The sequence below is a fragment of the Raphanus sativus genome, chromosome 3 (genome assembly GCF_000801105.2).
Source record: "Raphanus sativus cultivar WK10039 chromosome 3, ASM80110v3, whole genome shotgun sequence".
Classification (NCBI taxonomy): domain Eukaryota; kingdom Viridiplantae; phylum Streptophyta; class Magnoliopsida; order Brassicales; family Brassicaceae; genus Raphanus; species Raphanus sativus.
Window position 1 is genome coordinate 13829711 of NC_079513.1, and position 13414 is coordinate 13843124.

The window sequence follows — 13414 nt, forward strand, 5'->3', positions numbered from 1 at the left end:
GAAGCATTAAACCATAAATTATCAGAAGTAAAACATGTATTATTTCAAAACAGAGAGAGTATTATTTTGAAATGAATGAAATATAATTTATTTCTCATTTAATCCTATTCAAAATGATTAACGCTAAATTTACCATAGCATTATGTGCAGAATAGTACTTATATACATGAATTTAGTGTTATAAATACAATTTGCACCAAAATGAGATCATCAGCAAAACATTAACAAATGGACAACAAAATCTTATCATACTTCAAATAATCCAACTATCAACAACATATATTCATATTCATTTTAAAAAATAACATAAATATATAATCCGCGCGTAGCGCGGACACGAATCTAGTATAATTAAATTAGTAAGCAGCTCTTTCAGGAGTATGATATAAATAATACATTTGTGATTTAACAAAATAAATCCCAAAACATCTGGTTACCTGGTTACAAATAAAACAACTAATACAAAAATGTAGAATACATATACAACTTCCGTAGTTTTAAATAAATAGCAGTCGAACGACAGACGTGCTAATAACCAAAAAGAAAAATTATTACAGTGATAGCTGAAATTTACCGGTAAGAGTGGGCAAAATAAACATCATAACTCAAAAGTTTCACAAGTAAGTTGGATTCGACTTGCCATCGGACCACTGGCCTCTCTAAAAGTTGTACATTGGAGAATATAATCATTAGAATGGAATTAGCGAAAATGGAATATTATTATCAACAGAAAGGAGAATATACTAATATGCTTATATTCCCTCGCCAACTTGATATTGAGATGATCATAATTTAATTAAAGAGAGTTTTTTTAGTGTAACCTCTCTCTTTCGTTTACCAAAATTTCCAGATCTTCGTTATATATATCTAATCAAAGTTTTGCAAATGGTTCACGTTTCAACTTTATGTCATTATCTAAAAATCGTTCTAGTACCTAAAATGACACTTAGAGGGAGTAAAATCTTGCGCCTAGCAATCTTTTTAGAAAATTTAATGCTGATTTTCAGACATTTTCTCGTGTCTAAGTAAAATTATTAGTATAAAAAGAGTTTCTTATATTAACATTGAAACTTAATAGGCCCGTTTAAAAGCATAATGGGCTAACTTTTCCTAATAAATAATGGGTGTACGTAGAGCCAAATTTAATTTGATTGTACGTTTGGGAAAAATTTTGGGAAGTGGGTCCCGCGAGTAAATTAGTTAGACAAGCCGCACGTGTTTATTTCAACGGTCAAACAATTGGATTGTACTTAAGCCACGAGTCCACGTGCGTTAAGTCCTGCCGCTTCAACTTTCAATCTATTTGACAAAATGACAAGAGTTCGTGTTTATTCTCTTTCAGTTTACACGTCATTTGAACTAAAATAAACGCACTATCATGATGAAGTTACTTTTTATATATAATAATATATATAGATGCTCCCTGATGATCAGAATAACCTTTTCTAAATCCAATTAATCCTCGATCATGAGCTTTTTTTCATTTATCAGTCTTGTTTTTAATGTATTTCAGAGTTTTCTATATGCTTTGTTTCTTGATAATCATATATGCGTTTCTTGATGAATGTCTAAGTGGTGAAATTATGCTTTGACCATGCTCTTTTCATATGTTCTATATAATATAGGAAGGGTTAATAACGCTGGCTCGAAGAGTTCGGATATTATTTAATAAACATTCACATCCATAAACGGTTTGACTAAGAATAGGCATTCGCCGAATCATTGTTGACAAGTCGCAGCCATATATAACATTTTGATCAGAAATTTGGTTTGGATGTATTTAATTTATAAACCATATACATGTTTACCACCTAAATCATATCATACTTAAAAACTATCTTTAGATCGACTAGAATGCATTTTAATAACCAACTGGATGATGTATCTATTTTAATTTCTCTTAATTTAGCAAAAGTAATCTATTTTTTCCTAAGCTGGTAATCTGCAATGTAATAAGGTGTTACAATGTCCACATTTTCCAATCGCCGCTATACATGCATGTCGACGCGACCAACATTTTGATATGATAAATGATAAAAGTAATAAACTAATGAAGTGACACATTTTACTAATATACGGGTAGCTTGCCAAATGTTACACAAAAGTAAACATTCAAAATACGCGTTGTTAGTAACTGTCAGACTAATTAACCAGGTTGAATTATTAACTAGATTTTGATCCGCTCTTAAAAGGGTAGATATATTTTTTTATTTTAAATTTAATTTTTATATTTGTTTTTTCTTTCTGATTATATTTGTATTTTTGTAATTATATTTGTGTATAAATTTAGATCAAAATATATTGTAATTTAAAAATTGATCCGGTATATGCACGATTAAAGTTGAATTGCGGGTCGAATTCGCCCTGCTGATCTGCCAACCTGCGGATTTTCAACTTTGTTTTGGTTAAAAATATGACCCGCACAACCTGCAAACAAATAATATTAAACATGCATCCGCTTCGCTTAATTTTGTGGTTATCTGTGGGTTATATACATATTTAAAAATCATTATTTAATTTAATTACTATAAAATTATATTTATAATAAAAAATTTATACATGACTTAAATTTTAAATTATTATTTTTAAATTCTTGTATTTAAAAAAAGTATTTACTTTTTAATTTTTATTTTTTAAATAATTTGCGGGTCGACGGGTAGCTGCGATCCAAAATCCACCAACTCATACTAAGCCCGCATAAAAAAACTCATAACCGCATCCGCAAATCAATTTTTTAAATAGTTGGACGAAAAATAATTAGTTAGTGGAAGGATTCAACAATTTTTTTAAGTAAATTTTTTGGTAGTGATTTCCGTTTAATAGTATAGATGAGATATAATGTTGTTTTAAATTAATTCCACACCATCATTCGATACAAAAAAATTATATAAACATTAGTAATAAAAACAGTGGTTTATACAAATCTTTCTTACGCACATATTTAAAATGTTAGAAGTCAACGGTTTAGATTATAGTAACATTTAAAGTCAATAACAGTAATATGCTTTATTTAAATGAAGGAGAATCTTATTAAGATACTATAAAATAAGTTAGTTACAAGATTTTGTTATATGTAATAGGTTGGACTAAAAAAAGAAAGAGTCCAAAACAACTTGTATAAATCGACTTTTCAATATTGTTTTCCTTTTAATAGTATAGATTTTTTTAAATGTCCACGTGAAGCATATTTTTTTTAATTACTGGTAAAAGAGTACTAGTAATTAACCAGGTTGTTGATCAGGTCAGGTGCTCACTTAAACTTATTTTTCACTGTTATTAGTAACTTTGTTTAAATTTCTTGATAAGGTTACCTCGAGATTGCAAATCACAAAGTCCTTTCTCAAACACTAAAAGAGTACTAGTTACTTTAGTTGTGGACAACAACCGAAGCTTGTTGGTGGAGGATTGGGTTATAATTAGATGGGATTATTTAGAGTTTGCAAAGCAAAACTAATTCAAGGTCATTAATTGATGAATTCAGTTGAAAAGATGGCATACAATTTGGGGCACTTTGTCTAATAGGACCACTATTGGTGCTAGCCTAATTAACTAGGACTTATTCTTGGGTTCACCCCTAGAGTGAATCTAGAGGTTCATCCAACCAATAGGAATCACTAATTTCACAATTGATATTTTCTAAATAAGGAAACAAAATATTATCAAGTTATATTATGTTTTTAAAATAAAAATGTTAAAAATAAATAAAATAGTAATATATGCAAAAAAAATAAAAATATTTTAAATCCGTCATCAAAACACTAAGCCTAAACTCTAAAATTTAAATTAAAAACATTAAACATGAAATCTTAAAAATACCAAATCCTTAATCCTAAAAAAAAGTTTAGGATTTACCCAAAGGTTTAGGATTTAGAGTTTAGAATTTAGGGTTTAATATTTCGATGACGGCGTTAAAATATATGATTTTTTTTGCATATACTAGAGTTTAGGATTTAGAGTTTAAGATTATCCAAGGGTTTAGCATATACCCAAAGGTTTAAGGTATATCCAAGGGTTTAGGGTATATCCAAGGGTTTAGGGTTTATGATTTAGGGTTCAGGGTTTATTTTATTCTTTGAAAATTTTGAAATATATTTTTTTTAATTACTTTTTGTAACTACTATTATTTATATTTGTTTTCATTTTATTTATTTTAAAACATAAAATAATTTGACAATATTTTGTTTCCTTATTTAAAAGATATCAATTGTGAAATAAGTGATTTCTATTGGTTGGGTGAACCTCTATGTTCACTCTAAGGGTGAACCCAAGAATAACTCATTAACTAGACAATGGTTAATGCTTAGTTAATAGTATTAGGTAAACATGTTTATTAAATGTAATATTAAGAATATTTGCACTTAATGCCTACAAATTTTATCATATTTACACTCTCTACCTTATTTTCCCCTAAGTTTTTTCCTTCCTTCATCACTTTTTCTCCGCAATATTTAAGTATTTCCCTAATTATTACATTATTCGTATGTTATCAGCTAATTCACCCATATATTAAAGCGTGGTCCATTATATTATATATTAAAATGTATAGATGAAATGATTTTCGCTGATTTGCTTCTCTGACAGACAATCATAACATTCATCCCTCCTATGTTTTTCAAATGTTTTCTCTTAGAGAATTGTTTTATCAACAGTTTTATTTCTTCTTTATTTATTCATGCCTTATAAAATTAGAGTTTTATATTGAAAATAAAGTAGACTTTGTTCATATTATCTTTTTATAAAAGTATACTTTATTCATATTGTTTTACATTTGCCATGTAATTTCTAGCCTTAAGCTGAAAAATATCGTTAGTTGGCAAGCATATACACAGACAAGCATATACACAGACCATCTTCCTTGAGGTTTAAATTAGTTTTACAATTCTTCACGGTGGACTTGCTCTTTTCTAAATTTAAATATTGATTACTTTGTTATTTATATTGACCATTTACACCTTTTTTGTTAAAATGCTGTAAAGTATGTTCTATCTTCACACACACAGAAGCATTTCTATTACTGATCTTTAAAATCCAAAAACAAGTTTAAGAGAATTTAAGATATGCAATCATCGTGCAAGAATGTCGTATTATTATTTACCTTAATGAATGATAATTTAAGACATGTAACACTATATCGTTGAAATGATTTGTTAAATCGATTACGATATATCGCTGAAACCTGTCATTGAATATAAGCTAGTCACTGCTTAACTTTAGCCACCATCGCTAACAACTGCAGAACAAACAGGCATGTAGACATTTTTGTTGATGATAGCATGTGAACATCCATTGTTTTGCTATCTTTTATTTCTTGTCAAAAACCATCTTATTTCTTCGCCGCTGTCTAGATAAGTTACCAACTGTTTTTTTCTTTTTCCCAAAGTACCAACTCATCTTAATTTTTAGCAAAAATAACTTATCTTAATTCTTCATCATTCTAATAGCCAAAGCCTGAAGCTCACCTAAATCACTATTACAATAACTCACGGATCTCTTTTTGTTAGGATATCCTTCCTGAAACCCTAAGTCACCCTTACCGTATACGCCACCTCCGGTTTGGTGAGTCTCTCGTACGTTAGCTGTAGTTGCGACGTCACTGCTTGTGTTGCTGAAAGATTCTTCTAGCGAGCTCTGTGGCGAGACCGGATTATTAGGGTTTATGTGACCGCAGTAAGTATGATGGTGATGGTTATATGGTGTGGAGTATGCACTATCAATCAGTGAGTCACTAGTTTGTTGCCACATCTCAAATAGGTGAGTACCTTCTGCGGCTGACGTCTGGTGGCCGGCGATATGTGCCTTCATTTGCATGACTTGTGCTTGCAAGTAAGCTACCTATGTATAATAAACCAATCAAACGCTAATTGTTAGACAAGATTGATTCAATTCTACTTAAATCTTGAAAATTCACACACACATATATGTAGAAGAATTAATAAAATCTCATTCTTCATGGATATATATACTTCTAATACATAATCTATTTCATTTCATTAAAGTTATTGTTTTTGTGCCAACAAAAGAAAGGTAAGATATTGGCTTGCATCTTTATGCAAATTTCAATGGCATTTCTAAACATATTTATTTGTAGTTACATATATATAGTGGTTGATTTTCCAAGAGTAATAAACAATATGCTTATTTGTTGCTTTTTAATATTAAAAAGGTTAAAGCAATTAAACTCCGTTCAATCTTTTTTTAATAAAAGAATTGAGCGAGTTTATATTTCAAAGAAATACGTTAAACATTTATCTTTCTGAGACAGAAATAGATAATTTTGTTTACTCTAGATTTGGAGAATCGAAAATGCCAAATGCATGAAAGAAAAGAGTCATGACATGAATTTATTGGAAAACAGCATACTAGTAGTAGTTGCCGTAACGTTTTTCCTATAAACTAAAGAAATATAGTCTCAAATGGTCAAGAAATTTATATAGTATTAAGAAAACTAGTGTGAAAAAAAACGTTTTGATTGGGAAATTAGTTGATACTGATTCCTCAATATTTTATTGGAAATCTAACTCTATGCACACAATCGCCTACCAATCGACGACCATAAAAATCCAGTGACTAAAAAAATTTGATGGATTACTAGTGACTGCTCAGTTAATCTACCTGTTGTTGGAGGGAGAAAATATGAGAGACACAGCCATACACAGGATCATGAAGACGAGCTTGAGCTTCGTAGGCGATGGTGACAACAGCTTCACATCGATCATGGATTGGGACATTAAGCAAGAGCTTAGAGACGTTGCTGGCTCCAAACACCTTGTGAATAGCTGCGAATCTTGCTGCTCCTTGCTCCGATGAGAAGTAAGCACTACAAGAAAAATTGTCTGTTGCAAGGGAAAAACGCATTGCAATTCCGTTGCAAATCGCCGATTGCAAGATATTTGCAAGCGAACTGATTCCCTCGCAAATCCTTAGTCGCAAATTAAAATCGCTTGCAAAACGCTCGCAAATTTGCAACGGAAAGTATTTCCTCGCAAATTTGCAACGGAAAATCTTTCCTCGCAAATTTGCAACGGAAACATTTTTCGTTGCAAATTTGCGATAGAAATGATTTCCTCGCAAATTTGCAATTGAATATTCCGTTGCAAATTTGCTAAGGACTTTTTTCTACAATAAATCTATTATAGATATTCTACAATAAATCGAAAATAATTATAATTAGAAATAAATTAATAAAAATTACACAGATGTTCTTTATAACTAAAAATATAATAATTTTATTTATAATTTCAAATTGGTTTACAAATAAAAAATTAATAAATCCTGGTTTACAGAAATAAACCGAAGCTTCAACTTCCATGCCTCCTCCACCACAGTTTCCGAAGCTTCACCGTGCCAGAGATGGGTCACGCCTCCTCCGCCGTCACGCTTCTTCTGCTTCCTCACTGTTGCATCTTCAACCCGGCTCTGCTCACGAGTCACGAGCCACCACCTATCTTACCTCTTCCTCCTTCAATCTCCTATCTTCTTCTTGTTCACAGATCTTCATCTGAAAAAAAAACTGATAGAAAATAAAATAAAAAGAGTAATTGTGAGTAGAGGAGAACGAGAAGGTGAAGATCGAGATGATGATGATGGTGTTTGAGAAATATTTCATTCAGAGAGTTATACTGAAAAAAGAGATTTAGTTTACGCAGTGTTGAGAGGAAGAAGGAGATAAAAGAAAGAAAAAAGTGGTTTTTAACTTTTGTGCATTTGTGTCCGTTAGATTAAGTTTTATCAATGGTTGTGGTTACACAGTTACTGATCCTCGCCCTTCAACGTGATTGGCCACATTATGTTTATATTTACCTAATTCCGTTGCAAGTTTCTTGCAAATTTGCAACGGAATTGCAAGAAATCCCTTGCAAATCTATTGCAAATCTATAAGACAAAATATTTTAGGGTTTCGTTTATAGATTTTTTAAAAACTTTTTGGTGGATTAGTATGTATTTAATATATTTAGGGTTTTAAAAAAAAAAATTAGGGTTTCAATATTAATTACTAGTAATATTAGTTTAAGTGTCGGGAATAGAAATCATAGTTATAGTTGATTAAATTTTCAAAACATATATATAGATGCTAAGTAGTATGTAATATTAGTTTAGATATCGGGAATGAAAATCATAACCATAATTGAATAAATTTTCAGAAAATATGTCGATTTACAGTTTAAACATTAAATGTTTCAATAAAATGTGTTCTTTGACATGAAAATCATTGATGAAACCCCAAACCTTTCAAATGTCTGAAACAATGGATTTGCAAAGAAATTGCGAGCGACCCTCGCAAATCCCTTGCAAATTTGCGAGGGGCTCTTTTTTCCTCGCAAATTTGCAAGGGATTTGTGACGGATTTGTGATGGATCCATTGCAATTCCCTTGCAAATTTGCAAGCGTTTAGATTCTCTCGCAAATTTGCAACGGAATTGCAAGAAATCCGTTGCAAATCTATTGCAAATCCATAAGACAAATTATTTTAGGGGTTCGTTTATAGATTTTTTTAAAAGAATTTTGGTTGATTAATATGTATTTTATATATTTTGGGTTTTTAAAAAATAATTTAGGGTTTCAATATTTATTACTAGTAATATTAGTTTAAGTGTCAGGAATAGAAATCATAGTTATAGTTGATTAAATTTTCAAAACATATACATAGATGTTAAGTAGTATGTAATATTAGTTTAAATATCGGGAATGAAAATCATAACCATAATTGAATAATTTTTCAGAAAATATGTCGATTTACAATTTAAACATTAAATGTTTCAACAAGATGTATTCTTTGACACCAAAATCATTAATGAAACCCCAAACCTTTCAAATGTATGAACCAATGGATTTGCAAAGAAATTGCAAGCGACCCTCGCAAATCCCTTGCAAATTTGCGAGGGATTCTATTTTCCTCGCAAATTTGCAAGGGATTTGTGACGGATCCATTGCAATTCCCTTGCAAATTTGCGAGCGTTTACATTCTCTCGCAAATTTGCAAGAGAATTGCGATGGATCCCTTGCAAATTCCTTGCAAATTCATAAGTCAATCATTTTAGGGTTTCATTTGAGGTTTTGTTATATTTCGTGTGGACTAAATTTTTTTTTAATGAAAATAGTAATTAAAGTGAAAATTTGTTTCAATTTCTTAGAAATTTTATTTGACGTGTATTGTATAAATTATAGAGTTTTGATGTTTAGTACTTCGTAATATTAGTTTAAATATAGAAAAATATTAAACTCGTGAATATTAGTTGACTGATATTGTAATTTTCCAAAATTATTTTTTGATATACTTGTTAAATACTAAATATTTAGTTTAATATTTTATTTATTAAATTTATTTGAATTTTTGTGAGAAATGTGATAAAAAAATTAAATATCACATATGTCTTGCAAATATGTTTGCAACGGAATTGTAAGAGAAAATAAAACCCTTGCAAATTTCTCGCAAATTTGCAAGGAAAAATTAGCCCTCGCAAATGTGCGAGAGATTTGCGAGGACTCTGTAACTTTCCTCGCAAATCTCTTGCAAATTTGCGACGACTAATTTTCTCTTGCAAATTTGCGAGAGATTTGCGAGGGTTTTATTTTCTGTTGCAATTCCATTGCAAACCTGTCGCAAATTTGCTAGGAAATTTTTCACTCGCAAATTTCCCTTGCAATAGACCTGTTTTCTTGTAGTGAAGGTGCGAATATACAATCCGATAAGCACTTCCTCCTCAGGAACTTGCACGCGCCGCACGGTGAACCTGTTCCTGCCGTTGTACTGTTACCGGAAGTTGCCATCTACGAAAAAGGTGTCTTTATGTTATTTTGTACACAAAAGAAAGAAGGATTCTCTTGTTTCTGTTCTCGTTTGTAAGATGTTTTTTCAAGATATATTAAAAAAGATAGGAAGAAGTGATGATTTTTGAATTGGGATCGTTGGAGATGTGCACGAGCAAACTAGGAAATAGAGATGGAGGTAAAGGAAAAAGAAATGCAATGATGATGGAGAATTGTTAAGTGTTTTGACTTTGGTTGGACTTTATAAAGGAGCATTTATGATGATTGAGAAGAGGCTTTCTCATGGCCGACTTATTATATATGTTCTCTCAGTGATCATAAACAATCACATAATATGATAATGTTTTAATTAGTTTCCTGTGGTCTACCATATTGTATTAGCTTTGTATATAAAATTCTATAGTTCTCCATCACTGGTGTTTTTTTTTGTGTGGTCAAACTCCATCACCAGTGTTCCAGCCACACTTATTTCGTCTAGAAATTGTAATATGTGATGAAACTATAAGTATAATATCATAAATTTAAAACAATAATGGAGTTTAGAAAGTCTTAGAACTTGATTTCACAAGAAACTACAGTAAAATCCCAATAAATTTCTCTGCTCTCAAGTTAAGCTGGTGTAAAATATAATATAATTCGATAAGATATTTAGAAAATAATATTTTAAAATTTTTTAAGTAAATATATGATCCCATTAAAATCATAAATTAATATATATCATATAGGTAAAGTTTATATAAACATACACAAATTTTTTTTATCTTCTTTCTAAATAAATTTTGTCTCGAGTTTTATTTATCTCTATTGAACTACATATAAAAATGAATTTATATTCTGTGAAATATCATACATAAAATTCATCAATAATCTAATAAAAAACTAAGATTTATCTCTATAAACTTAGCCAATATATAATATCATAAATGGAATATTCTTTTCATTTTCCTACACCAAAAATATTGTTATATAAAAAGAATTTTCCTTTGAATTGATAAGTATAAATTAACAAATTCTTAAAGTCTCAATATTATTAATTTAAAGAATTTTTAATGTTTATTCTAAAGTGTCAAATTACATTTTGGTAATGATTTGGATTATAAGTTTGATTTTCTACCATCGTAGATTTTTAGAAAACTTGAACACCACATTAGTAAAAGAGACCATTACCGGCCATAATTCGAGGCCTTACTTGTTTGTTTGCATTTATTGTGTACCCTTTGTGTAAGTCTATAAGATGCTTAAGAACTATTTTATTGTATTTACTTAATTTCTCATATATGCAAATGTATAAGAGGAATTGTTTGTTTTTTATGTTGGATGACACATTGCATTATCGTATAATCTCTAACTTTATTATATATGATGATCAATTACTTGCAAATATTCAATATTGATGAACAGTTCTACAAATATATTATATACATTATTATGGAATTACATCTAATAAGATTTGCATCTTATAAGCTACAAAAAATTGTATAGCTTGGAATTCGAACTCCAAATTTTGACGCAGATGCTAAATCTTTTAAATCTTAACTGGTTGGTTAAGGTGCTTCCACATGAATGGTCTTGTTAATCATAAGGAAATTGCTCAAACAATTATTATTATGTGATATTATAGTTTAAAGAAAAAGATTTTTTTTAGAAGAAATCGCTCCGACCTCTTTCTAGAAGAAAAAAGCTCCGCCGCGACTTCCGTCACCGGTCGACGGGGTGGGCTGCCGTAGCCACCGTCGGCCAGGTCTTCCGTTTGCTTTCCTTAGGTGTTTTTTTAGTTTAGAATTAGTAGCGGCTCGGTCTTTTTTCCCGACTCTTGATTCCGGCGGCGCGCTTCCCTATGGTGGTCGTCCGGCTTTGTATCTGGCGTCATCGCTTTCTCTCTGGTGCTGGCGGCCGGCTTTCGGTGGTTCCCAGACATCTTCGAAGAATCTTATCCAGGACGAGCTATCGAGTTAAATCGGTGATGCTCTTCGCTGGAAGGTGTGGTGGTATTCAAGTTGGATGCGTGGAGGATGCATGCCAAACGAGTGCTCCGGTGACGCGTCGTTCTTTTCGTGACGGTCTTTAGCTGGAGGTTTGTGCGCTGAGGGAATCTTATACCTCTGATACTGTTGTCGGAGGTGGGTTCTTGTCGGCACTGATGACGGAACAGAGTCTCCGATTTGGATCTAGTTAGAAGACGGGAACCGGCGACCGCAAGCCTTCACCGGCGTTCTCTGGTTTCGATGTGAAGATGGAAGGACGCGTGTGCTGTGGGGCAGTGGAGGCGGACACGTGGGCAGTCCTTCTGCATCGATTTTGGACGCGTGGAAGGATAGCGCCGCTTCTTTTATCATTGGGCTTCTGTTTAGGCCCAATTGCTTTATGTTTTTATCTTGTATCGGATGTACTTTTTGCGCGGTTGGTTGTATGGTTTCGGTTTGGGTTTGTCCCAGTTGGACCTGTCCCGGTTTTAATAAAATATCTAGATGGCAAAAAAAAAAAAAAGTTTAAAGAAAAAGAAAACAATTAATGTCCAATCTTATCGTGTGAGCCAAATTGTGTGAATGGTAGACAATGGAGGGCCATATGTTGGATTCTAAGGAGACAGTCGACAGTGGAGACGCAACACCAGAGAGTTCTGTTTTATTAAAAAATAATTTTTAAAATCAATTATTTTAAATTAGTCCAACTTATATTTCTTTGCATTCGTCCATTTCTACAAAAAAATATCCATATTCTTGGTAAATAAGGTGGTCTTAGGTCTTCTATCACATTTTCTCGTATTATTTTATACACGGATACGTATGTTTGTTGGAGTTTCATCAAAGCAAAACTAACTTATTAATCAATTATTTTGAGTAATCTATAAGTTCTTCCGCCGAACGCCGGACGTTGGAACTGCTGCTGTTTGTCGTGACGTGGGAGACCGGGTAAACCGGTAAATGCTAATGCCATGAATGTATTTGGAGGCCATTTTGTAGTATAATTCATTTTTTTTTCCGTCTGATATTATTAAAAAAAAAGACAAGACCCAAACCGGGTCAAGCCCAAACAACACACAAAGGCCACGAAGACCCAAATACAAACCAATTAAACAGCCCGACATGAAGGGCACTTAAACGGGCCCAAGCCCAAACACTAAAACCTTACGCAACCACAACGGCCACGCAACCAGGTCCATCACGAAGCTTCCACACGTGTAAACACACCGCACCGAGCGGGACACGCGTCATCTAGCCACCACAGGTCGAGGCTTCCACCGGAGAAAAACGAATCGACTAGTGATTTGCCGGAACACGCCGGAGAACAGCCACCGCACCCAAACAACATCGCCAGACTTGAATCCACCGAAGAGCTTCCTCGAAGACTGTTCCGAGATCTCAATCGGTTCACGCAAAGCACCGCTGGCGATAACTCCACCTCCGAAATATCATCTTTCTGTCGGCGAGCATACATCGGACAATCCGAGATCTCCTCCGACCAGCAAAGACAACCAGACACAAGTTTCCAAACCAAAAAAAGAAGCGGTCCCGAGAGCGAACCCTTCCAAACAGAGAGAAACACAAAGCCGGCAAGAACAGTGCTGCAGAAGCCACCACCTTCCGGAGTCAGAGCCGGCGGAACCGCTGCTGAAGAAGCCGCTACTCTCCAGAGACAAAATCGG

At 32.6% G+C, this 13414-nt stretch overlaps 1 protein-coding gene across 1 annotated transcript; it reads right to left on the minus strand.

The window, feature by feature from the left end:
* Positions 1-5107: 5107 nt before the first annotated feature.
* Positions 5108-6855, minus strand: LOC130510001 (LOB domain-containing protein 16-like). The gene is made up of 2 exons (XM_057006338.1): positions 6613-6855; positions 5108-5832 (listed from the first exon to the last, which is right to left on the minus strand). Exons 1-2 carry the CDS (start codon positions 6853-6855, stop codon positions 5419-5421), a joined length of 657 nt encoding a protein of 218 aa, XP_056862318.1. The 3' UTR covers positions 5108-5418.
* Positions 6856-13414: the final 6559 nt, after the last annotated feature.

What these genes read in the sequence shown, in the direction of transcription:
- LOC130510001 (XM_057006338.1), bottom strand. Translation starts at nt 6,855, where the DNA reads ATGCGTTTTTCCCTTGCAACAGACAATTTTTCTTGTAGTGCTTACTTC. An exon ending in TTTTCTCCCTCCAACAACAG is followed by an intron (nt 5,833 to 6,612) that starts GTAGATTAACTG and finishes TATTATACATAG; the next exon opens with GTAGCTTACTTGCAAGCACA.